This window comes from Ictalurus furcatus, chromosome 5 (assembly GCF_023375685.1).
Source record: "Ictalurus furcatus strain D&B chromosome 5, Billie_1.0, whole genome shotgun sequence".
In the NCBI taxonomy this organism is placed as follows: domain Eukaryota; kingdom Metazoa; phylum Chordata; class Actinopteri; order Siluriformes; family Ictaluridae; genus Ictalurus; species Ictalurus furcatus.
The window spans coordinates 15,847,767-15,875,421 of record NC_071259.1 but is presented as its reverse complement, the minus strand read 5'-3'; the positions used below and the strand labels follow the sequence as shown (position 1 = coordinate 15,875,421).

At 38.4% G+C, this 27,655-nt stretch overlaps 1 protein-coding gene across 1 annotated transcript; it reads left to right on the top strand.

Moving 5' to 3' along the window:
• The first annotated feature begins 2,852 nt into the window (after positions 1-2,852).
• Positions 2,853-25,986, top strand: bicdl1 (BICD family like cargo adaptor 1). The gene is made up of 11 exons (XM_053624870.1): positions 2,853-3,691; positions 7,809-8,024; positions 14,969-15,085; positions 15,299-15,310; positions 17,678-17,824; positions 18,176-18,355; positions 18,596-18,814; positions 23,273-23,416; positions 23,574-23,701; positions 24,293-24,413; positions 25,293-25,986. Exons 1-11 carry the CDS (start codon positions 3,302-3,304, stop codon positions 25,476-25,478), a joined length of 1,860 nt encoding a protein of 619 aa, XP_053480845.1. The 5' UTR covers positions 2,853-3,301; the 3' UTR covers positions 25,479-25,986.
• The last annotated feature ends 1,669 nt before the right edge of the window (positions 25,987-27,655 follow it).

Here is a 27,655-nt window from a genome sequence, read left to right as displayed (position 1 = left end):
TCGGCCCTGATCATCGGATGTTTTTAAACTATCGGATAGCCGATAGCGGGAAAAATAGCCTTTATCGTCTGATACCGATTATCGGCCGATACATCGGTGCATCTCTAATATATATATGAAAGTATTGGAACAGCAAGGACAGTGGTATTGCGTTTGCTATACATTAAAGACGTTTGTGTTTGACATCAAAGATGAATATGAGACGATAGATATTTATGTCTAGATGTGTTAAAACATGGCACCTTTTGTGGCAGGCCACCCATTTTTTAGGTGAGCAAAAGTATAGGAACAGATAGTCTTAAAGTAAATAACACTTAATATTTGGTTGCATTTCCTTGCTTGCAATAACTGCATCAAGCCAGTGACCACCTGACATTACCAAACTGTTGCATTTTTCTTTGTGTTGCTTTTCCAGGCTTATAATGCAGCTTATTTTAGTTGTTATTTGTTTTGGGGGGTTTCTCCCTTCAGTCTTCTCTTCAGGAGGTGTAATGCATGCTCAACTGGGTTAAAGTCTGGTGATTGACTTGGCCAGTCTAAAACCTTCCTCTCTCCCCCCTGATGAAGTCCTTTGTTGTGTTGGTAGTGTTTTTAGATCATTGCATGATGATGTTCCTCTCATTTAGATTGGATGCATTTCTCTGTAAATTGGAATATAGATTGTTTCTGTATATATCTGAATTCATTCTGCTGCTACCACTATATGTTACATCAGTAAAGATTATTGAGCCTATTCCAGAAGCAGCCATGCAAGCCCAAGCCATGACACTACCTCCACCATGCTTGACTCATGAGCTTCTATATTTTGGATCATGAGCAGATCCATACATACACTTTGGCCTTTTCATTACTTTGGTAGAGGTTAATCTTGGTTCCAGAACATATGTGGCTCATCTCTGCATTTCTTATCTTGTCTGTATTTCATATCTGTATATCGAGTTAGCCTTGCTGTTCTAATGCTTTTGGAGGGGACTGTAGCTGAAGTTTTGAAACTGTTTGGTACAATTGTGTTCCACCAGAGGGTGGTGTTTCTCTTTTTTCCAATGCATAGAGATGAGGGCGTTTTAAAAAAACAAACAAACAAAAAAACTTTATCTTTGTTTTTGGTTGTTTTTTGTTGTTGTTGTTGTTTTTGTTTTTTGAAATTGTATTAGACATAGTTTCTTGTTTTTCTCTGTCTGTTACTTGTTAAATTGTGTAATATGTTTTAATTTTGCATTTTGTTTATTATAGGGGCCATGGTGGCTTAGTGGTTAGCATGTTTGCCTCGCACCTCCTGGACTGGGGATTCATAGACATACGTTGTAGGCTGATTGGCCTCTCTAAATTGTCCGTAGTGTGAAAGTGTGTTTGATTGTGCCCTGCACTGGGTTGGCATCCCATCATTTGGTTAGGCTCCAGCCTCCCTTCGACCCTGTGTAGGATAAGTGGTACAGAAAATGGATGGATTTTGTTTATTATTTTACTGTGTAGCATATTTGTAATTAGCAATTTTATTAAAGTGAATGAAATAACAATTGAATAATTCAATCAGTGCTTAAGACATTGGACTGCTAATTAGAAGGTTGTGAGTTAGTTATTTAGTCACAGGTGTTTCAGTGGGCTTATTTAAAAAAAAAAAAATTTTAGAAAGTCACTGTAATGACATGTTAATGAGTGTGAGCATAAAAGTATATCATAGTTTTATACAGTTTTATATCAGAGTTATAGGCATCATGGATTTCTGCTAATTGCAAGTGATTTAACTGCTGGAAAATGCCAGGAAATCCTTGTAACCCTGGCTACAGAACAAAAAGTCCATTGGGTAGAGTTGGACCTGGTACAGCTCCTCCTATGTGGGTGTAGCAAAAGTCCAGTGTGTGGAGACATCTGAGTGTGTTTCAGGGTGGGTTGGTGTGTTTTGTGTGTTGCTTCATGTTGTATAGTGTCATGTGGATTAGGGTTAAGGGTTAAAGGTTCTTAGAAGAATCTCACAATATCAGAGAGGATTCAAAGTAACCATTTCTACTGAATTTCCATATCAATCTATGCTTAGCTATTGTTACATCCTGATAAACAAGTGTGATAAACTGCCTTAAGTTTCTTACTACCAACAAGACATTAGCTAACACATTACATTTAGGAAAAGGTTAACAGTTCTAAACAGTATACTAAACTTGAAATTCACCTAGCCAGGGACTTAAATTAAGTTAATTAAATTAATTAATGTCTGCCTTTATTCCAAAAAAAACATTTCTGGAGGAAATATGTGAATTTTTGTCAAATCAATAAATCTTACATGGAAACTTGTCTCCTCTAAAATGTTGCTGCTGTTGACATGTCTGGCTTTGCCCAGTGAAGCTGTGGTTATAGCAACAATTCAAGCACAGCTTAACTATTGGCTGCTGTTTCCATACACCAACACGTGTCTTATTTTACTTGATGTCCCACGTTGCATGAATCTACTTTACTGCACAATAATGGAGTACCACCCCGTGCCATGTCAGATTGTGTGAATGTGATATTGTATTTTGCCAGAGTAGCTTGTAGTAATAGCACCCCACCACCACCACCAATATTTACTGCGACACCCAGTAGACATAATGTGAGACACATATTCAATGTTTTTTTTCTATTCTCTTGAGTGGATGAAAATCTACGGCAGTTTATGGAAATTGTTAATGAGTTATGTTCCATTTTGGACATACCCTATCTCCATATCATCAATATGTGTGTCAGGCACGTAGCGCACTGACATATGGCGTTATTACATTCAACCAATGGGTTAGCAGTTTGTAGGACTGACGTCACGGGTGCGGGCGCGCTCACGGAGAAGGTGCGACGTACGCAGAGCCCGGGCACAAACATCAGAAACAGTCTTGGTATATGTGTTTCAGGTCAGAGGACTCTCAAAATGTATCAGGTGTAAGGACCCACGTTATGGCGACACAAGATCCAGATGCATTAAGATGGACACAGCAAACGGTTGATAGTGTGCGTCAAGGTGGATAACGGAGAAATCGGGAAACGAAAAACAATCCAACAATTGTGGAGGCGGCTTTATTCCCTGGGATTACCGGGGAGATTAACAGGGGCACAGGGTTTAGATATATGGTCAAACGAGGGAAGACGTCTGAAAGAAGGAGTGACACGATAGGGCTATGCACGCTTAAGGCAATGATATAATTCGCAGGCAGTGGGTATATTCCATAATCTCCCCACCATCCTCCATGGCGCTTAGAGTATCAGATCTCACAGAGCCGCTGAAAAGGCTAAAAAGTCAGAGGCTGTAGAGCAGTTTGATCCCTCGGTTTATTTTGCGATGTCAGCTTTCGGCATCAGTCTACAATCCGTTTCGTCCGTTGCGGCCGAGATTTCAGCACCAGCTGAGTTGGACAGCGCCTGCGCGGACTGCGACTCGCAAACTCCTCCAGCCTCACGAGAAGACTTCACTCATCTGCATCAGTCACTCCTTCACAACGGCCCCGGAGGCCTCGGCACGGTTCTGGAGGAAGAACTGGCCATGCTTACACGGGAACGGGAAGAAGATTTGGTCATAAACGAGCAGGATGCCGATATTTTAGCACTCTTCCGGCAGAAAGAGAAGGACTTGGTTCTGGCTGCAAAACTCGGGAAAGCGCTGCTCGAGAGAAACCAGGACCTCACGAAGCAATATGAAAAAATGACCAAGGACCTGAACGAGAAGCTAGAGGTAAGGCACTTTTATTTGCAATAAGAAGTAGAAGTAAAGAAGCAAGAAGTAAAAGTCATAGTTTACTAATATAAAACTGAGCTTTGGCATCAACATTATTGACCATATCATCTAAAGAAAGAAGTGACTAAATAAAACAACCAAGGAGTTCAAGACAATTAACACAAAATTATGTGCTAGATTCACCCAAACGTTCTTTGGAAGATTAAAATTTTTTCTATATTGAATGCTTAGCATTGCAGTTGCACAAAAATATAATTAAAAAATAGAAAAAGACTCAGGAAATCATGCCTACGCTATTACCTTCATCAAGAAATCTAGATTCTATGAAAGTCATTTGAGAACAGCCCAAACATATACATCTCTGGCAAATGTTTGCAATAAAAGTTAGGGGAACAATTTCATTGGGAGCTACATTAACCATCCACTTTATTAGGAACACCTGTACAACTGGACATTTTTGCAGGTATTTAATCAGCCAATTATGTACCAGCAGCACAATGCAAAAAATCATGCAGATACAGATCAAGACCTTAAGAGTTAATGTTCACATCAAACATCAGAATGAAGAAAAAGTGTGATCTGTGACTTTGATCGTGGCATGGATGTTGGTATCAGATGGGCTGGTATGAGTATTTCAGAAACTGCTGCTTTCCTGGGAATGTCACCCACAACATCTCTAGAGTTTACACAGAATTATGTGAAAAATAAAAAACACTGAGTGACAGACAGTTCTGTGGGTGGAAACGCCTTGTTGAGATGAGAGGTCAGAGGAAAATGGCCAGATTGGTTTAAGCTGCCAGGAGGGATGTAGTAACTCAAATAATCACTCTTTACAACCATGGTGAGCAGAAAAGCCTCTCAGCATGCACAAAGCATTGCACCTTGAAATGGATGGCCTACAACAGCAGAAGACCATATTGGGTTCCACTCCTGTCAGCCAGATGTGGTCTTCTGTTGTTGTAGCCCCTCCATCTCAAGGTTTGATGTGTTGTGGATACTGAGATGCTTTTCTGCTCACCATGGTTGTAAGGAGTGCTTATTTGAGTTACTATAGACTTCCTGTCAGCTCAGACCAATCTGGTCATTCTTCTTTGATCTCTCTATCTCTCTAATCAAAAAGGTGTTTCAGCCTGAAGACCCTCCACATACAGAATGTTTTTTGTTGTTTTTGACACAATTTTGTATAAACTCTAGAGGCTGTTGTGTGTGAAAACCCCAGGAGATCAGTAGTTTCTCAAATACTCAAATCAGCCCATCTGGTGCCAACAACCATGCCATGATTAAAGTCACTGACATCACATTTTTCCCCAATCTGATGTTTAATGTGAACATTAACTGAAGCTCTTGACCTGTATCTGCATGATTTTATGCATCACACTGCTGCACATGATTGGCTGATTGAATAACTGCATAAATGAGTGTAAAAATGTTCCTGTTAAAGTGAACAGTGAGTGTATATGCCTTAGGTTGATGGAGTGCCAGTGGATCAACAACTACTGGCAGGTGGGTCAAGTAACTTATTAAATTATTTTTTCCATATATCAGTCACTATTTGTAGGGTCAAGTTGTCAGTAGCCAGTGAGCAGGTTATGTAACTAACTAAGCTTCACATTTAGCTGTCTGGAATTGCCATGTGAGTCTCTCTTCACACTCCAGTGTCAACTTTTATGGATGACTTTGTGGTGTATGTAAGGTATGTAACAGGGAGTGTGGCCAAATACCCCTTACATTCATGGGTGAGTGCATGATGCAGGTTGTGTGTAAATATTACAAAAACTGTAATATACATAATGTAGCTACTGCCTCTTTTTTATTTGTACCATATTTTTATTAGCTTATGTTGCATACCAAATTGAACATTTTGGTCACACTAGTACTTGGTGACAAAGCAAATAGCTCATGTGTAGGGGCAGTGGTAGCTTGGCGGTTAAGGCTTTGGGTTACTGATCAGAAGGTCGGAAGTTCAAGCCCCAGCACTGCCAAGCTGCCACCGTTGGGCCCTTGAGCAAGGCCCTTAACCCTCTTTGGTCCAGGGTCACTGTATCATGGCTGACCCTGTGCTCTGACCCCAGCTTCCTGACATGCTGGGGTATGTGAAGAAAAGAATTTCACTGTGCATATGTATATGTGATAAATAAATACTCATTATCGTTATGTTAGCCACTAACAATCAGATAGGTGAGCTACAGATGATAGCAAGCTGCTATTCCTGAAAACCACCAAGGAGAACTTTTATTAGAAAAAGTTCTGTTCTCTGATATCAGAGTAAAATATATTTTTACTTGTAGACTCCTGCCTGCTGCTCTGGTCTTTTTTTGCAGCTTATACTTCAGCTTCATGAGGCTTAAGAAATAACCTTTTACTGAAACTTGTGATCTAACAAGAAATGATAAAGCTGTCCTTAGTAAAAAGAGTATTGCAGATCCTCCATCTATGATCTAGCTCATAGTTTTTGTAAATAAACTCAACCCATGTTTTGCCTGCATTTGCAGACTCTTACATGTTATGACAATACCAATATCAATACCATAATGTGTCCAATCCTAACTCAGATTTTTAATCTGAGATGTTCAGATCTTCATTTAAATTCATATCATTTTAATAAGATTTTAGTAATATAGTTCTTTAAACAATATAAACTGTCACAAAGCTACTATAAAGAAATCTGGATTTAAATTTAGATGCCCACTGAGGTGACAGTTGAAAGAACAAAAGAGGAAGAACCCATGAGAGGAACCAGACTCAAGCAGTTTTTTTAAATGTACCAAAACCACTGTAGTGATAAATTAATTACCCTGACAAGCTATATTTATAAAAGTTTTCTTTATGAATGCAAAAAAGTGCATTTATAACTGTATAATACAGTGTATAAAACTGTAATCACAATATAAAACATTAATACTGTTGTGCTTATATGAATAGCCATTAAAAATGGAATAAAGTGTTCTTATAGCAATCCTCTATTAGTTATTCTAGTAGCTTCAGATCTTAATTATTCATTCATTCATCCTTAGGGACTGCTTTATCCTTGTCAGGGGTGCAGTGAATCAAGAGTTTATATCTGGAAAACAGGGCACAAGGTGAGAATACACCCTAGATGGAAGCACAGGGCACTAGGCATACATATATTCACACCTAGCAGCCACCTATCAGAATGTTATTGGACAGTGAGAGGAAACTAAAGAACCCAGGGCAATCCCCTGAAGATACAGGGAGAACATAAGAAATTCCATATAGACAGTAACCCAATCAAACCTGGGACCCTGGAACTGTGTGGTGGAAAAATGCTACCTGCTGTGCGTAACAGCAAAATTATCCATGACACAGTAAGCTTGCTTGACACAGTTATTTGGCTATCCAAAGCCCTCTTCCCTCAGTGCATGGTTTACAGTACAACAAAGCCTAATCCCCAGCCACTCCAAGGGCAACTGTGCGTACATCTGCTACTGATCTGTACGATGGCTTCATACCCTATCCTCTCTCCCTCATCTGCTTTCACCTCTGCTGTCAGACTAGGGATTAACAGTATACAACATACAAGAACATAAAATACTGTAAGGTTCTTATTAGTCTCATTTGAAAATGCTGCAAGTAATTTTCATGTGTTTGGGTACCCATTATTATTCTGAAGGCCAGATCACTGACTGATTTCTGGCGTGGCTTTGACTGTCTCACATTGCCCTTTTCATTACTCATTAGATCTTGCCTGCATGTTCTACTGCCTGCAGCAGTATTTACAGTAGCCTATTTTGTTTTAGGTGTTTTTTAGGGCTATGCATCAAAAATCATTAATTGCAGTTGTCCTTATAATACCACTGACAGTCCTACATCTGCACTATTAGGATTAAAATTTGTTCAATACCAGGAACTTGAAGTAACACTGGCGAACCCTCACATTCATAACATCCTGCATTCATTCATTCATTCATTCATTCATCTTCAGTAACCACTTTATTCTGGTCAGGGTCATGGTGAATCCAAAAATCCATCTGGTCATGAGAAGAAAATGCAGATCTCCACATAGATAGTAACCTGAGCTCAGGATCAAACCAGGGACCCTGGAGCTGTGCAAGAATGTCTGACTTAATTTTGCATTTTCCTTTCTTGTCTGCAGAATCTGGAGCAGGAGAAGCATGAGCTGCGGCGACGCTTGGAGAGACGAGAAGGCGAGTGGGAGGGTCGTGTGGCTGAGCTGGAGACTGATGTGCAGCAGCTCAAGGGTGAGCTGGAGAAGCACAAGGTACAGCTGCGTGAGGCTGATCGGGACAAGACCCGCACCATCACCGAACTCTCAGAACAAAACCACAGTCTGCTCGAGCAGCTCAGCAGAGTGAGTGCACTTTGGGTAGTTGGGCACATGAGACAGAGTGGGTGGTTCTACAAATGAACAGAAGAATGCATGGGATGAGACTAGGCCTCGGGCAATTTAACTGGATTTCTGTAGAGATTCATGGTTAGTATAGAATTACAGCTGTGGAGGATGTTGTTTCCACAATACTCGGGAATACAGGAGAGGCCTTTATTTCTTCAGTAATTTTACAGTATTTACTAGAGTTATAACCAAACATAAGATATACTATTGGACTGAACAATTAATGTGTTCTAAACAAATACAAATTCAGAGGCATACTTCAAAATTAAGTGGAATACTGCTGGATGAAACAAACAAACAAAATAATTTTGCATGAACGATTAATCAAGTAATACATTTTTTTAAAATATTGTAGAAATTGTAATATTATGTAATGTATGTTTTCATCATTCTTAAATGCTCATACTCCATAGTTATTAAAAGCAAATATTTTCAGAAAATCATATGGGAATTATAATGAAATGCCACTTCAAGGATCCTTGCCATCCATCCATTTTGACTCACAGCAGTTCTGTGTGTGTCATGTAATAACAGATAAGGTACTCTGGACTCCATTTCCCAGCAGCCGCTGCACCTCACTGCATCACAGTCACATGACCACCTGCACCTGAATTGTTCATGTTAACGAGCACTTATGTGTATATTAGCAAAAATTTGCACTGCACTCCTTGTTTTGCGTCCCAGTTTTACAATAGATACTGATAGCATGGCCAGCAGACTTTATTGATCTTTTAGAATGTAGCAAACCCAAAACTAAAGTAATTCTGATAAAATATTATTAGATGGTTAATGTTGTCAACTGCATCCTAAATAACAGTTTCCTGATTTGGGAAAGACATTGTTGTTTTGAAACATCATTAGCTTGCTTACTCATTTACAAAAAGTTCAACAGGGTGTCTGGTTCATGAGTACTTATTAGAGAAGTTATGTTCTGCAAATTGCTTGGTATTATTTGTGAATGAAAAATCCCTTTTTTCCCTAGAGCCTTGTTTTTCCCCACAGTGCTTTCCAGTGTTTCTAGGGCATCGTGGTAGGGTTAGCATAAAAATAAGTCTAGTACAGACCACACCCACTTCCAGGTAATCTGAATATGAAAACAGAGTTTGCCCATATAAATCACTGCAGAGTAGTTTGCAGATATTTGTTAGCACAATCAGTGCATTGTATGAGTGTGTGTTCATGTATTCTTCAAGTGAATAATTTATTGTGTTTTCCAAAATCCCTTTTTTTTTTTTTTTTTTTTTTTTTTTGCAATTTTAAGTGAGTTAAGGAGAGAAGGCATAGGCAGGTAAACAAACATTATTAATGCTGTCAATAAATTTTCAAGAAATTAGCATTGACTGCATTCTTAGATACCATCATCTGATGAAAACGCATCTGAATTGCACTAAAGCACTCTACTGTGGCCCAATTATTTTATCATACCAGCAAAAAAATTACAGTCAATATAAGTGTAGCAGGTTGACTGTAAAGTTGTATACTTTGTAAGGGTGTGCATGTACCTTGTCACACTGTTGCATGAATTGGCAGACTCTGCAACTGCAACTGCAAACACCACTGCAACTACAATTTCTGTTTATGCACACATAATGTAGATGAAACCTTGTCCAACTTTTTACCTGTAAATTTGATTATAAAGCCAGTTGTTTTGGAGGCTACATCTTAGATTCTTCTTCATACTAATATTTCAATGGGTTTATTTTCAGACGTGAGCCAAGAAGATTGTGTCAGCATGTACATTTGGTGACAGTGAGACAATACATTTATAATAATTGGAAATTCTTATAAACACAGGCATATAATTTGATTATAATATCCCTCTTTTTGTCAGAAGACATTATATTATAACATGACATTTCATACTGATCCTGCTGTTTTTGCATTTCTTAGAAATTAGACATAGGGGGTGAACATCAAAAGCAGAGCCAGGAAAATGTGAAATTGTGACAAAGAGAGAGTTGTGTTACAAAAAACAACAACAACAACTCCTAATTCGAAATGACCTTCTAATCAGGTTAAGAGCTTTGTGTTCCTAAAGTGAGTCTGTACATGTGTCTGTGTTTGTAAAATGACATGTTTTTACAGCTGTGACTGTGCTGTTTTCTGTGAGCAAGTTAAAAGTTAATTATGGGGTTAGAATAGACACATAAATAGATTACGATCCACAAATAAATGTAGCGAGATTCACAAAAATTAAACAAATTCACAAATAAACACAATGAGATCCACAAATATATGTTAGAAGTTTCACAAAAATGTATTAAATTCACAAATAAATAAAATGAGATTTGCGAATAAAATAGTTTTTTTACAAATATGTTTTTATGTCACAAACACAACTCTGCCTGGCATTCATTTGTGGATTGCGTCCTTTGCATTTGTGGATTGTGTCCTGTGAATTTGTGGATTGCTGCATGCATGCATGCATGCATGCATTGTGGGTTTTGAAACATTTCTAGCGTCAAGAGTGCACAAAAATCCACAAATTTGTTGGACTCCACCTACCGACTACGCAAGTCAATCAGATACCGGCCATATTGACCAATCGTAGCACGTTCTCACTCCAACCAATCACATTTTGTTTTACAATCAGGGTGGGAACAGAGTCAAATTGCACTGAACTCTCATACTATTAAGGCTCTCTAACATGGCCAATCAGGAGGAATGACGACAGGAGAGTGAATCTTACCATCTAAAAGAAAACAAGCAACATTATGGGTCATAAATTCTTTATTTTAAGGGAATATATGTGTTTTCACCAGTGTTTCCTGCATTGCTACCGATCCATGGTGAAACCCGAGTTGTGATTTTACAGTAAATTGAGTGTGGTGAGATTGAAAGACACAGGCTGCATGTCAAAACACAGCGTGACCAGTGTCATCCAATTCACAAGCTAATGATTACATTCTCTAAATGAACCATGCTAAAAGACTCAGGAACCTTAGGAGTTTTCCTAAGTTGAATTAGTTTTCGTTTTGAAATGAATACTTACTGAATCAGTGAATCAATCATTACTAATCCATCAGACCATGATATATGTGAGTTCGATGCAATATGACTCTATTCCTGTCCTGATTGTAAAACAAAACGTGATTGGTTGGAGCAAGAACGTACTACGATTGGTCAGTGCAATGTGGCTGGAATCCACCTATATGTGGATTTGTGTGCACTCTTGATGCTAGAAATGTTTCAAAACCCACAAATGTGTGCAGCAATCCACAAATGCACAGGACGTGAGTCACAAATGAATGAAAGACAGAGTTGTTTTTGTGACATAAAAACATATTTGTAAAATACATTTTTTTGGCAAATCTCATTTTATTTATTTGGGAATTTAATTCATTTTTGTGAACTTCCTAACATATATTTGTGGATCTTATTCTATTTATTTGTGAATTTGTTTAATTTTTGTGAATCTCGCTACATTTATTTAGTAATCTATTTATTTGGAAATATGAAACAATTCTAACCCCATAGTTAATGGTCTGGTAATAGTCACAGTTGTGACTGTGTTTTCTGTGAGCCTGTTACAAGTTCATGAGAAAAGGTCAGCCTGCCTCATAAAGAAAGTGAATCACAATTGGGACTCCAAGAAGCTATATTTATCTACAATTGTGGACAAACTCCCCGTGATTTTTGAATGGAAGAAAAAAAGGATGTACCTCTATTTCTCTAGTTGAAAAATAAATATAGTGTTCATCTCCATACTGTTTTGAAGAAGGCAGAGTATAACATGAGGTATAAAAGACATGCAAAGAAGTATGGGCAAAGACCAAGTCATTAGGCCGTTAGAACAGAGATGTTGGGTAGAATGTGGATGGGTTTGGGGGATACAGTGGACTGTGATAGTAACTGGAAGGATCAAAAACCTGATCAGACGAGATAAAAGAGCTTTGACACAGCTCTAGAACAAATAATACAATCAATCAAAATAAATTAATAATCATAGGCCCACTGAAAACAATGCTATTCTGTATAGGTTGGGATATACATTCTGAGGGAAACATGCAATGTTTAAGTGCTGTCCTTTCTGCTAGAATTCTAAATGACAGGAGGTAGCTGAAAAACTGAAAAGTTGATTTGGATATAACTTTGTTTTGTCTCAGGCAACATAGAAGAAAAAAAACTGTGTAGGATGGCCAGAGTTGCCATGGTGATAGTCAGCCATGATGTGACACATTGCTTAAAGGGTGCTGTTTCATTCATGCAAATGACTCTCTATTGGTCTCAGCACTGAAATAAGTAATAGCCTGATCCTGACTGAACAATGAGCTTTGATAAGAACCTGTGAATGTTCTGAATTGCCAAAGATAACCAATGTGCTTGCATGGGATTATGTGGATGTGAAATTCTATATTTTGCAGGGAATCTATGAGTCACAGACTGTGTATGGCACTGGCCTTATTTTCTCTTTCATTATTCTGGAATATAATAAAATACAATAGTGTGTGGGAGCTGTGCAGTGACATTTCCTGTAGAAGACCATCTTTCCCTTTCTAATCTGTCACCTTTAGCTACTTAGTCACAAATACAGCCCAAACAAACACTAGTAACTGGGCAGAAACATATTAGAGGGAAGGCTACAGTCACAGGGTAAATTCTAGAGGTGCCACTGAGTGAACTACAGTCCTGTGAAAAAGTCACAAAAAAGAATTTAATTCATAAATAAATAAAATGAGATTTGCAAATACATTTTTTTTTAAAAATACGTTTTTATGTCACAAACATAACTCTGCCTTGCATTCATTTGTGCCACCATCCTGATTTCTTCTGTTTTTGTGTATATCTCGTTCTAAATAGTTTTAGATCTTCAAATGAAATACAACATAAAACAAAGGCAACCTGAGTAAATACAGTTTTTATTTATTATATTTTTTTTATTGAAGCAAAAAAGGTTATCCAACATTTATCACCAATGTGAAACTTAAAATCTGGCTGTGCCACCTTTAGCAGCAATAATTGCATCCAAACACTTCCAATAACTGGAGATCAGTCTTTCCCTTACATCCAAGACTAGGACTTACTCCCATGCTTTCCATCATTGTCTTGCTGCATAATCCAGTTGCCCTTGAGTTTAAACTTACAGACCAGACATTCTCCTTTAGGATTTTCTGGTAGCGAGCAGAATTTATGTTTCCCTCAATTATTGCAAGTTGCCCAGGCCCTGATGCAGCAAAACATTCCCACACCATCACACTACCACCACCATGCTTGACCGTAGGTATGATGTTCTTTTTCTGGAATTCTGTGTTTGTTTTACACCAGATGTAACGGGACCCCTGTCTTCCAAACAGTTCCATTTTCTTCCTCATCATTTCTGGAATTTCTTTCAACTTTGGCATAGTGTTCCACTGGGTAAGATCTTTTAACCAACTTCATGCTGTTTTATTTAAGTGTTGATTTGAGGGTTTGCAGTAATCAGGCCTGGTTGCGTCTTGTCCAACTGAACCCGATTATGAATGCAGTTTCATAGATTTGGGGAATTAGTAACTACAGGGGAAATACATTTTCACACAGGCCCAGTTAGTATTGGATAACTTTTTTGCTTCAATAAATAACATTATCATTTAAAAACTGTATTTTGTGTTTACTCAGGTTGCCTGTTTTATATTAGATTTTGTTTTAATTTCTGAAACAATTTAGAACGAGGTATACGCAAAAACAGAAGATAAACAAATAGGTTTTACTTTTTCACAGCACTGTATATGTAATTTCCAGTGGGTTGTACCACTGATTACAAATCACTGTGTCAGTACTTTCACAAACACAGGAATGAGAGGATCCAAAAGTAGAACACAGACACTGGGGCTGAAGGTACAACGGGTTTACGATAGGTTAGGGGAAGTAGGGGTGTATGTGAAAGAAGCTGGTGACCAGTGTCGGTGGGTCGGGATTCGAACTCGGGTTGTCTGTGTGAGAGGCGAGCTGAAGCGCCATGGTGAGAGGGAAGCAAGGCTTGAGCAAGGAGTGAGCAGGCTTGAGTGCTGGACCTGGCTGGGGCTTGAGCTCGGGGCAGTGGCTTGGGAATTAAGTGTGTTATCAAGGAAAAATAGCCAGGCTGGGTGAAGTAGGTAGTAGCTGACTATAGGCAGGTGAAGATGTTATCCTAAAAACACACAGGGAAAATGACAGGGTGAAGAAGCATCAGAATGCTGCACAGAAAAAGAGCTAAACAAATTCAAGGAGGTCTGACATGTACTGCACTGAAAGTCGGAATGATCTGGCGAAGAATGGCTGGAGAACTGGGGTTGATATACTCTGCTGGTTGATGAATTGATGGGCAGCAGGTGTGTTTTCTAGAGCAATCAGAAAAGGCACAAATGGGAGTGCTATGCCCAACCACACACACACACACACACACACACATAAACAGAGGAAACACTGGAAACAGGAGGAAGGGGAAGACACAGGGAAACAAACAGAAAATGGGGAAACAGAAAACCAGCCATGGCTCTGGCTAAGTACCTAATGTCTGTGGTCCAACAAATACAGTCCCCTCCAAAAGCACTGGAACAGCAAGGCCAATTCTTTGTTTTTGCTAGACACTGAAGACATTTGGATTTGAAATCAGAAGATGAACTTCAACAAAAGAATTGGCCTTGCCATTCCAATACTTTCAGAGGGGGCTGTATGGTGATCCAAGAAGAAGCACAAAGCAATATGTGAGGGTCAGTAGATCAGGCACTGACCATATGGCTGTAACTAAATAGAAAATAGTTCAGACTGTGTATATGAAAATAAAAAAAAATGTATTTTGCAAAAACTGTACAAAATTTTTATGTTACTGAGGTTAAGGTTGGGGTAGGTGTAGGCATAGCATTATATACCCCACAACAATAGTAATACAAATGTGTGTGTGTGTGTGTGTGTGTCTGTGTGTGTGTGTGTACATGCTTCCACAGGCTGCTGATGTGGAGAGACGGCTGTGCACTCAGGTACATTCATTGAGGGATGATTTCAGAGAGAAGGACATCTCCAAAAAACAGCACATGACACAACTAGAGAGCCTACAAGTAGAGGTGAAGGACAGTGGAATATGTAATCTTTCTTATTTAGAGCAATAAAATCATTATGAATTTAGCACACAGTAGCCTACAGTAACAATTCCAAAAGGAAATAGTGGCTGGGAAATATGTGCATTTGTGTTTGCAAAAAAGATTTTGCTCAACATAATTCTCTTTGCCATACCTTTTCTAATTATTTTTGCTTATATTCTCTTTTCCTGGGAGCAGCAAGGGCTAGAAGTAAGTGGGCATGTATTGCAGTCCTCTCATCTGCATATCTGTCACTCATTTGATGTTCCATTTTCATTAAAAAAAAAAACCAAGAGCTTCATCCAAATGGATTATTCATAATAGAGACTCATCTCATTAAAATATCACAGAGATACAGGTGCCATATCATGTGATATGTTCCCATAGTCTTTGATTTGGCAACACAGGCCAACACTGTGCAACTCTTCTGCATTGTCATATATAGTAGCCATCATGAATACTCGGTGAACGTTCATAGAGTATAAAATGCTTATTAAACATCAAGCAAGACTCGTTAGATAATCAATCATTAGCAATGCACATTTGATCCATAAATTGTTTTTCTGCTCTCAGTTTCAGTATTTATTTCTGCCTGATTTCAACTAAATTTCAGTGCAACTGAGATTCAAGCGCAAAGCTGATAATTTTCACCCCAAGCCTCTATGATTTTTTTCCAAGCGCTAAAACCAAATATTTTTGATCATGATAAAATTCTGTCATAGTTTACAATATTATCACAGTATTGAACATAGATAAAACTATATTTATCTCATGGTGTGATGTTTCAGTATCATCACACGGTATATATCTTAATGATCAGCATACTGTCACGATCTCCCCTGCAGATGGCGCTGCGGTGCGCGACATGCATGGAAAGCCGATGGGCACGCACGTGCACGCTCTGTGAGTGCGCATGGACGGTGGTGACTTTGTTACAATGGACACGTGCACTTGTTTTGGTTTCTGTAATGTCTCCTCCCTGTTTAGTTATTGGTTGGCGTTCGAGGGTGTGTCATTATTGGTTCCAGCTGTCTGTATTCAAGCATGATTATGTTTGTTATTTAAACCCCTCGTGTTGCTGTGCACTTCGCGCAGTATTAAATGAATGTATAGGTGAATACGTTTAAGTAGGTTAGGTAGGTGTTAGCCACCTGGATGCTAAGTGGTCGTGTTTTCGTGTCCTGTTCTTGTTCCATGTCTCGATTCTAGTTTCATGTTTAGACGACGTCTCTAATTATCTGTCATACGATGCCTCAATTATCTCTTCCAGTTTTGACTGCGTTCATGTTTATTAATTTTTGGTTTGAGAATAAAGACTTGAATCTGCACCTGCTTCCGCTATAGTCTCGTTCCGTAACACATATATTTGTTTATTGTTTACTATCTTCTCATCTTGGATTAAAAATAGCTAACTCACTGACTGAGACTAGATAATAAGTTCAGATGCTGTCTGTCTGATTCTTTCATGTGAAATACCTCAACTCTTGTCTCTGGAACAGAATCCAGTAGCTCTCCCTGGAAGTATAAATGCAGTACTTCCAAATACTGCCAAATCTAACTGTAAGACAAAACAGACTTATTTTCTATAGACTATTCATACACGCGTTATTGGATTATAACACAGGGACAATGGTGATAAATTTGTGCATTGAATTGTGGATTGATATTAAGTGGTTAACCACATAAAAACACTTTAAAAAACAATTCTAAAAAAAACCTTCACCATTATTATAGCCAGTGTTTGTTATAACGGACTTTATAACTGGATTTATTACCATGCTGAAGTATGTAATTGCAGCACTGTCAAAATAATGAACCTCAATGTTGATTTATTTAAAATGAATTAAATATTACACATAAAGTATCAGACTTTCCTCTCTTTCTGATGTCTCAAATGTGAAATACTAGAGCAGTAGCAGAGTGTGGATAAGCTATTGTTTGATGCTGCAGTGTCTGGGTGTTCCAAAAAAAAACTGTGCAGAATGGAGATGAATTGCACGTGTTTCCTTTTTGAAGATTTGTTCTGATTCCACAGGACTATGAATCATAATTTAGACTTAGTTTGTAAGTACAATATTTTTATTTTGGCTTTTAACTGCATTGTCAATTAATTAGCCATTACAAATGGTTAATTATATAAAGGGGAAAACAGTAGCTACAGAAGCAGGTAGATCTTATATCTGTGAATGCCCTTAGATAAACTCAATAAAGTCAAGCTCCTACTATAATAATTTAAAGATATAGGTCATAGCATGAGGGACATACGTAGGCTGATGTTTATTTAATGTTCTAAGCTGTTTTGTAGGCTCACTACCCAGCACAGAGTGAAAACATTTTGGGTCAGAGACAGTGACAGATCAATGTCACTCACTTACGCTTTCAGTAGGCAGTGGTTCAAGTTAAACATTCCTAAAACCGGGGGTGGTTGTAGCCTTGCCATGTAGCTATGCAGTATTTGCTGTTTGGTTTATAGGAAATTCAAACTAACAGAAAGTGCTTTAAAAGGTCAAGTGCAGTTGCTTAGGTTGTGTGTGGCAATGTATCTGACCCAGTGCTCTGTCCATTTATCTTGCTCAGATAAAGATGCTGTCTGAGCGAAAGCAGGAACTTGAGCGATGTTTAACCAAATTGCATGAGGAGAATGAGCAGCTGCAGAGCACTGTGGACAACTTGAAAGAGCGAACATTTGTTTTGGAGAAGCTATGCCACGAGAAGGACTTGCAGGTAAGTGATGATTTAAAACTAGTTTGTATAAGTGATTTACACGAACAATTATTCTAATTGTAAATATCTAACGATAACCAGCAATATATTCAGTTCAACTCAGTTTAATTTTTTTTTCTGTGCTTTTCACTGAATAGACATTTAAATAGACATAATCTATGTGATTTTTTTATGTTAAGAAATATTGACTGTCCACAGGTTGAACACTGATGTAAGGCATGTTCACTAAAGTTGTTTATGTGTTTTTAGCTCCCCAGTTACCTTTTACTGTATGGGTCTGCAAGCAAACCATATAAACCATTATGCTATTCCTAGCCAATCAGTTTCAGTGTGTATCTCGTGTGTCCTCAGCTGCGGCAGAATCAACTGGAGCTGCAGGAGGTGCGTGTGTCTCATCGGCAGTTAAGTGCCCATTTGGCGGAGATGACTGAGGAGAGAAGTCTTCAGGGCTTCAGCTCTAACAGTCACTCACTGCTGAGTGAGATAGAGCAAAGCATGGAGCAGGAGGAGCTCGAGCAGGAGAGGGAGCAGGTGCACACATATACATACATATGCACATGTGATACAGAGATACTGAGCTCTGACTCAGATTCCAGCTCACCCACACACACACAAGATGAATAACATAGTAAAGACTTGCAGGTATAGTTGGCCACACACACTCTTTCTCACTCCCTATCTTTCTCCGCCACAGAAACAGACACCCACACATGCCAGTCTGACACTCTGAATATCACTATCTCTCAATGTTATTATCTTCTTTCTCTGCAGTTGCGTCTGCAGCTATGGGAAGCTTACTGCCAGATTCGCTCTATCTGCTCCCAGCTGAGAGGAAATGACATCACAGACTCTGCCCTGTCCACGGACTCATCCATGGATGAGTCATCAGAAACATCATCAGCTAAAGACGTGCCTATGGGCAGCCTGCAGTCCAGTCTACTTGAGCTTCGCAGACTCACACAAAACGTGCTGGATGGCAACGAGTCTACAGTATGGCACCGAATCACACACACAACATGCAACCTTCAACACACACACACAACACGCAAATACACAAACACTCAACATTCAATACATACACATGCACAAATACACACTCTACATGCAGTACAAACACAACATGGAATATATACACACACAACATACAATACAGACACACATTCAATATTCAATAAACACACAACATGCAATACCCACACATTTGATACAGCACACACACACACACACACACAATATGCAATACACAGACCCACCAACACTCACATACTCAACATACAATATAAATACGCTCACCATGCAATCCACACACACTGAATATACAATACAGACACAACATGCAACACACATACAACACACAAATACACACACTCAACATGCAGCACACACATGGAATACACAAATACACACATTCATTAATGCAATACACAAACACATTTAGCATGCAATACACGCAACATGCAAACACACACTGAACATGCAGTAGACACACACACACTCACAGACTCAACATGCAGTACATACACTCATGGAATATACTAAGGGTGTAACCCTGTATCTGTATCTCTTTAGTGCTCAAAATATTTACATCTTTATCTGTATTTGGATGTAAACTGGAGGTGGGAGGGGTTTCTTTGTTTTAGTTTGTTTTTTGTTTTTTTTGTGAACCTTACCAGTATGCCCCTGGAGACACTGAAAAAAACCCAGGGCTGCTGGAAAAAGAAGTAATTTTTCATTCACAAATTGTAACAACAAATAGCAATTTGCAGAAAATCTTTCATAACAGTGATGTCTTTCCAAAATCAGGGAACTGTTTGGGATGGTTTCCTGATAACAATGAATCTTAGTGAATAGCAAACAACTTAAAGAATACATAAAATAAAAAAAACACCTTTGTTATCAGAGATTTAACAAACAAGTAGTTTTTTGTTGACTCTGCGTAGCCTGACTCAGGAGAAAAGCTGCACAAGTCCATAGACAAACAAACAATTCACAGTCTTGAGGTAAATTTAATAGATCAATCAGTGACTTAAATAGCAAAAATAGACACAGGTGGAAAGTACAATATTCATAAATAGCTGGTTATAGATGCAAGCAAGTACAGAAATTACGTTTGTTTGGAAGATCAATACTGAAAGAAGGGAAAATGTTGGTCAGATTTAAGAAAAACTATAGTGTGTAGTTTATATTAAAAATATTTAGTTACTCAGCAGAAGGTGATTTCATTGCTTTCACTAAATTTATTTTAAACAAAAATTTAATCTACTAGTTTGTATTATGTAAAGGGAATTTAATCCATTGGTCTATCCAGTCACATTGTCAAGTCTCTTGAGGGTGCTGGCACTGACTAATATTAAATTAAATTAAATTATCTCTATAATGTACAGTGGGTCATGTTGTGGACTTGCAGACACAGGGAACTGGCTTTGAACCTGAGCTTGAATAACTGTGAAGAGTTCAGTTTTATTCCAGGGCTTTGAATATACATTATCAAATCACGTTGTCTGTTCAAAAACAGTGTTCACATGGAAGCAATGTACACATTTGAATCAAGTAAATTCAATTAAACTTTTTTTTTTTTTCAGTGTACAGAACAAGAAGTACAAATGGGGAGCACAAAAGCTACACTTAAAAAAGTTATATGAATTTACTTGATTCAAATGTTTATATCAGATCACAAATGAAATATGTTACTTCAACATAAATACACCTCTTACACTTGACTTAGTCAGTTAGCTTTCTGGTTCCATGTGAATTGCTTTACATGAACGCAGTTTTAAATGCATCCAGCGAAAAGGAAATTTGGCTCATCCCACTTTTGGTGCAAAGATTCCAAAACCAAGCACTCATGTGGACTGTTTGCAGTTACTCAAATCTCACAAGGAACAGGATGACTATATTACTGATGCTGTCTATGATAGGGGGCCTAAAAGCCAATCTGTTTCATTTAGTCTGCCTAGTACAGATAAAGAAGATGGGCCCAAAGTGGACTGCAGGCCAACATGGACAACTGTGATTCATGGTTCAAGTGATTTTTTTTTAGAGTTCCATCCCAGGACACAAAGCTGAAACAAAAGAGGAAAACATCAAGGGGTAAGAGAGAGCAATTGTTGCTTATATCAAGGGCCCAATAAAAGGAGAGAGAACGGCAGTGATTAACATCTCAGATTTTCCCTTATTAATTGACTGTGTTTCAGATCTATTCAAAGGCGTCTCATTTTACACAACTTATTTAGGCAATGAGTTTTACACAAAGGTATTCCTCTACAGATTTTATTGTAGTTTACATTTTAAAGTGTGCCACCATCAGAGGCCTGGCAATGTGACAGCACAATTAAATAGTGATCCATCACTTGTTTCTATCCCAAATCCACCTTTATACCCATCAACACAAATTATGCATTGAATGCTTTCACAAAGAACGTTTCTTATGAGGATGAAAAGTAGAAGACACGTCAGTATAATTTAACCAAGCAACAGTGTGTGAAGGACTTAAATGGCTGTCAACCAGAGATGATGTGCTTGTTAAAAGTGAGCAGATTCATGACAACTGAACAATACAGGATGTTATGCTATGCTCTATGCCAGTGGTTCCCAAACTTTTTACAGTGGTGTACCCCCAATACACCCCCCCCCCCCCCCCCGGCATTTAATATCCTTTTCCGTACCCCCTCTCTCAAACTGTGTTGTCGGACGATGGCATCCTCTGTATTGTTTGGGTTTTTTTTTTTTGGCCTTTTCCCCAAGCATTACACCAGTTACAGTATGTCAGCTGCAGCAATAAGAATTAAGTCCTCCACAATAGTATGGGGTTTGCCCATCTTAGCCACTCTGCAACTGCCCATGTAGGATGCTACGAGACCCTTCCTATTTAGGTTTTCCTACGCTGTTATAAGGGTCTTACTACTCCTGAGTTGTCTTAGATGTCTTTCAAAAAGCTCTCAAGGTTTATTTAGCAAAAAGTAAGTAGCATTCTTTGTTTCTAAATATCTGCGCAGAAATGCTGGTTTCATGCACTTATGAAAAAGTACGTTTGCACATATACACACATTGGCTGGGGGTTTTCTTCACTGCCAGCATATGTAAAGCCCAAAGAAATAAATTTCTCATCATATTTGCGCCTCTTTGATGGTTTTTTCTGCGAATTGCTGGTGAAGAAGCGGTGGCGTTTCAACTTCGGATACACTGTTGTCTGTATCAGCATGAACTGGGCTAGTACACTTATGCTTGCTATGGATGCGGTGTTAGAGGGACCTGGGCCACTGCTGTCAGAGGACTGTGGATCAGCAGTTCTTGCTGTGGTTGTGGGCTGATAGCTTTGTACTTCTCCATTTTAATGTTACGAGCTATTACTTAACTTCATCATATAGCCGCGTGCTTGCGATAAATTGACCTGCGGTAAGATGCACACTGATGCATGACTGTGAGTGGATGCAGTTTTGACCGTGAAAGACAGGATAATTTGATTGGATGTCATGTATTTGACCTTTAGAACATTTCAATTTTGCTGTTTGTACACAGGAGGGAGCACGTTTTTTTTTTTTGGCCAACATGAATTAGAATTTTAATGTTATTTAGTGAGGCGGAATTAAATGAGCAGTAAATCTCAGCATTTTGCTCCCGTACCCCCTCCGTCACCTCGTACCCCAGTTTGGGAACCACTGCTCTATGCTAACCTTTAATCCATTGGAGAACTTGAAAACTCACTGAGCTATTAGCTGAGACCAGAAATGAGGAGTGGATTTCCCAAAGGGAATGCAGAACCTGCATCCACTGCATCCATAGTGCATCCATAGGGCAATGGATCACACAAAATTAGTGGCCTCTGTCTTTTTGAGGTAGAACTGCACACTAGCTTCATATAATTTACGAATGACTTTACGTACTACGTTAGTTATGGAGGTGTGGCAGTGGGGGCGTGGTGGAGCATCAGCTGCAGAGAGGTGGGTTGAACCTCAAAGGAATGCATGATGATTCTCACCCATGTGTGATTACGGCGAATATGTGGGGTTTTATTTACGGAGGTCATGTTGAGTTCTTTTAGGGCAAGCTGAGCCTAGCCATGTTTGTGTTTATGTATTTGTGTGTCCGTGAGTAAGAAAAAAAATTGTTTTTTACTGCCAGCACTGAATATCATTCTCTTCCTGCCAATCATTATTTTTCTCACTAAACTTAAACTCCAGTCACACAAATTCTGTGCAGAGAAAAACTAAAACAAACAAACAAAAAAATATTCATGAAAACAAACTCAATTACTTTATTTAAATTAGTATGTTGGACACATTTTCTTTTTTCATTTAGATCTATTTGTTTCCATTTTTGTTTTATTTTTGTTGTGTATCATTATTTAGGTAGAATGGAACCTAAGGAAATGGATACAAGACTGTAGTAATACTATACTGTGTGTGTATGTGTGTGTGTGTGTGTGTGTGTGTGTGTGTTTGGGATCAGGGATCACGCCGCAGTGATGAGGATGTGCTAGAAGAGCAGGTGCGGAAACTTGTTGAGGAACTGCGAGAAGCGCGAGAGCTTTACGAAAAGGAGCAGGAAAGGGTACGGAGCACTCAGGAAGACATGCTGCAACTACATAATCAGGTACATATCAAATACACACACACTTACTGTAGAGTAGACAATGAAACAAAAATGAAAGTGGAAAAAAGGCTCACAGTGAAGTTTGATATGCCTTAAAGCATAGGCACATTTAGGCTTATTATTCACTTGATCTGTGACTTCTTGTGTCTTCTCGTAGATTGCACTTCTCTCCTTAGAAGTGTGCTCAACACGGGAGGAGAACGAGAGGCTAAGAGTGTCAGAGGTTCGAGAGCCAAGTGAACAACTACAAAATGCCATCCGAGACCGAGATGATGCCATTGCCAAGTAGGCCTTCATTCCATAGACTAACTTGTCCATATCATAACTTGTTCAATGAGTAACACACAATGTTTTTTTTACTAAGCTGTAACCACCTTATCTGTAAAATATAGTATGTGCAAATACTAGGGAAGGGAATACAAGGACATAGAATCAAAAACCTGTTTACTCAAACTCACTTATATTGGAAGCCTAAGAACAGTTTATACTAGTCATGTGAAAAAATAAGTACACCATTTTGAAATTGTTTTTTAATTTTTATTGGGCATGTTCGGCATATTTGGCATATTTGAACAAGCAAACATTTGATCCTCTTTGAAACTATATATAAAGTTGATACACTCTAGCAAATGACACATAAAAATGACATTTTGTAGTAATTTTCACAGTTTAAATTCACATGATCAGTCGCATGGAAAAAAATAAATATACCCTTACATTTATCACACCTTCAAATCTATAAAATTAGAATCAGGTGTTCAAAAATAATGTGTTCCCATATGCTTATAATCACAACCTTATTCTGTCAAGCATATCATGTACTGTCATGGGATTCAATCCTTTATTTTTTTAACACTCTCTCTATGTGTACTTCAGAAAGAAAGCAGTGGAGATGGAGCTGGCGAAGTGTAAGGTAGACATTATGTCTTTGAACAGCCAGCTTCTTGATGCTATCCAGCAGAAGTTTAATCTGTCCCAGCAGTTAGAAGCCTGGCAGGTGGGTCAGGAATGCCATTAGCACACACCTTACATACAGACAAAACAGGACACCATTTAAAAAAATATTTTTAAACATAGTCTGTGTCAGTTTATACTGGGACTAGAAGACTAGGGAGATATGTACAATATGCTCAGTAGGATCTTCTACTTTTTCCAACTCTGTGTGCCTTCTGTGTCTTTAGTTTGTTTGTATTTTCTGTCTATTTTTCCTGTGTTTTCAGGATTAATATATATATATACATGTATATACATATACATATATATATATATATATATATATATATATACACACACACACACACACACACACACACACACACACACACACACATATATATATATATATATATATATACACACACATACATACATATATATATATATATATATATATATATATATATATATATATATATATATATATATATATATATATATATATATATATATATCTCGATTCCCCTCCCTGTGTAACTCCTAGCTCCACTATCTCTCTCCTTGTCTGCAGTTTGCCTCCTCAGGGCTGTTCACTGTGTGGCTCTTGTGGTTTCTTATCTAGTGGCCTTTCTCAGCTTCCTTACAAACTCCCTCTTCCTCTGTGGCAGACCCTTCCTGCCTTAGAGGTGAGCTTTTGTATGCCTCTTGACCCATATAAATATCCAAAGCCACACTTTATTCTGTGGGAATTTGCCATGGCACGGAGATCCATCAATTTAACAGAAACTTTTATCCTTATCCCTCAAATACAAATATTTCCATCCATTTTCAGTTTTCCATATAATATTCATATTCATCTTATCTTAACTTTCTTTGTTTTATACACCAATAAAAATGTAATTGTAACCTTAAGTTCTTTCTCTCTGTCACTCTCTCCCAGGATGATATTCTCAGAGTGATAGATCAGCAGTTGATAGATAAGCATCAGGGGGAATTGCTGGAATCTCCAAACTCTTTCTCTGGGGCTAAGCCTCGTACGTACGGCTCCTCGGGAGCTTCTTCCAGGCGAGCATCCCACCTCTCCGATGGTGATAAGCGCCTTTTCTCGTTTTTCAAGAAGAACTGAATCTGTCTAGGTGAAAAGAGGAAGAAAGATGAAGATAGACGCTGAGAGTGTAAAGGAAAGCAGTGGCATACCATGATCGACACAGCCAAAGACAGTAAAATTAATAATCAGTAAAGAACAAAAACTTGGAGCTATTTTTGCACTTTAGCTGTCCTAAGCACTCCTCTCCTTCAGATAATTCTAGATGAGGCACAAGAGAGTCAGTAGAAATTCATCTGCTAAATGAATAAATGTAAATTCAAGAAACTTGCATAGAGAATAAGACATTATATATTTTACAGCTTCAGGGTGATATGTGCAGGATTACCACTTTTAAATAATTTTGAGGCCAACTTCCCATCCTAGTGCCTCAGATATTCTCCTCACCCCACTGCCAAGGGTTTCAAAGGAAATGTCAGATTTAGCTCTGTCAAACTGAAGGATTCTTTTGGCCTTTAACTCAGGATGAGCTAAACTCTGCAGGGTTCTCACTGATTCAAAGTCAGGCTGCAGGTTGTAGTTTGTGAATTAGCTGCAATCACTGCTGCATTTGTAAAGATGCTTCAGAGGCCTCTTATTTAGTCTGTTGTTGAATCAAAATAACGTGATTCAATAATTGATAAAAGCTATTGCTTGAATAAAAAAGAAACATATTATTAACAAGAATCAGTTAACAGTTAAAAGGAAATACACCAATCTGCCATAACATTAAAACAACTGACAGGTGATGTGAATAACATTGATTATCTCGTTACAATGGCACCTGTCAAGGTTCTCAAAGTTGATGTGTTGGAAGCAAGAAAAATGGGTAAGCGTAAGGACCTGAGCAATTTTTGACAAGGGCCAAACTGTGATGGCTAGATGACAGGGTCAGAACATCTCCAAAACAGCAGGTCTTGTTGGGGTGTTCCTGGTATGCAGTGGTTAGTACCTACCAAAAGTGGTCCAAGGACACATAACCGATGAACTGGTGACAGTGTCATGGGCACCCAAGGCTTACTGATGTGTGTGGGGAGTCTGGTTGAGACTGCCTGGGCAGAAGCCTGTCTGGTTCGATCCCACAGTAGAGTAAAGTTACAAAAATTAAGCTATTTTATAAGACTACAAACTGACTGACAAAAAATGTAAACTGTGCTCCTACATTTGAGGAAAAATATTTTTCCAGATTGTCTTCAAGGGTGTGAGAGCTAGATATTCTAGATATTGGACAGCCAGGTTTAAAGGATTGTGTTGCAGGTGAACTAATCATAAATAAATGTGTATTGCCCCTGAACCTGAATGTGTGCATGGCACACACACCATACAACAGCCTATGGAAACATAAGGGCCATTTTAGGTGTGGGTTATGTTCTTGCAATGGATAGTGGAAGTTAGACAAATTTTGGGTGTCTGAGGAAGAGGAGAGGATTTTTTTTGTTTCATTTTGTTCATTTTTTTGTTTATGTTGTTTTTTTGGGTGAATGCACCATTTGGGCCCCATTTTGAGTGAAGCTATGCAGATGTCTTCTCTTTTTCACTTAACAATAGAAACAACTGAAGGTTTGAAGAAACCCAAAGAATGACTTTTTATACTAAGAGGTTTGAAATATAAGGGGAAAAAATAGAATTGATATATTTGTAAATGTAAAATTTTGAATGATAAAAGTATTTTCTAGAGCAATCTATGTTTTCATTTGTCTGTGAGTTGCTGTTTGTGATTAAATGTTGAAGCCCCGGTGAGATGCAATGTCCTGCCATGGAGCAGAGTCTCTGCTTTACTGTCTGCATTCCCATATATTTTTAGTTAAAGTGTAGTTTGTTTGATAAGCCCTGGGATGGGGAGTCAGTCATTCTGATCCAATCTGATCCAATTTAAAAAACACCCCCCACCCCCCCAAAAAAAATGCAAATGAAGATGTTGATAAAAAACAAACAAACGAATGAAATAATTTTCTGAAAAAAGAAAAACCCAGCTTGTTCTAAAACACAAGCAGAGCTGGTAAAGCCCATAGAAACCGTTACTAATGAAATCGTAGTCAAGTTGTTTTAAGAAAATAGCACAATACTTAAGCAATTAGTGATCTACCAACTTGACCAACTCTGTGTTTTGGCAGAAAAGGCTGGATTTTTCAGCAGGCTTAGCATGGCAATGAGCAGTTTACAAATTGCCAAGGAAATCACTGCTAATGGCAGAAGCATTCCAATTTATTCTTCCACTT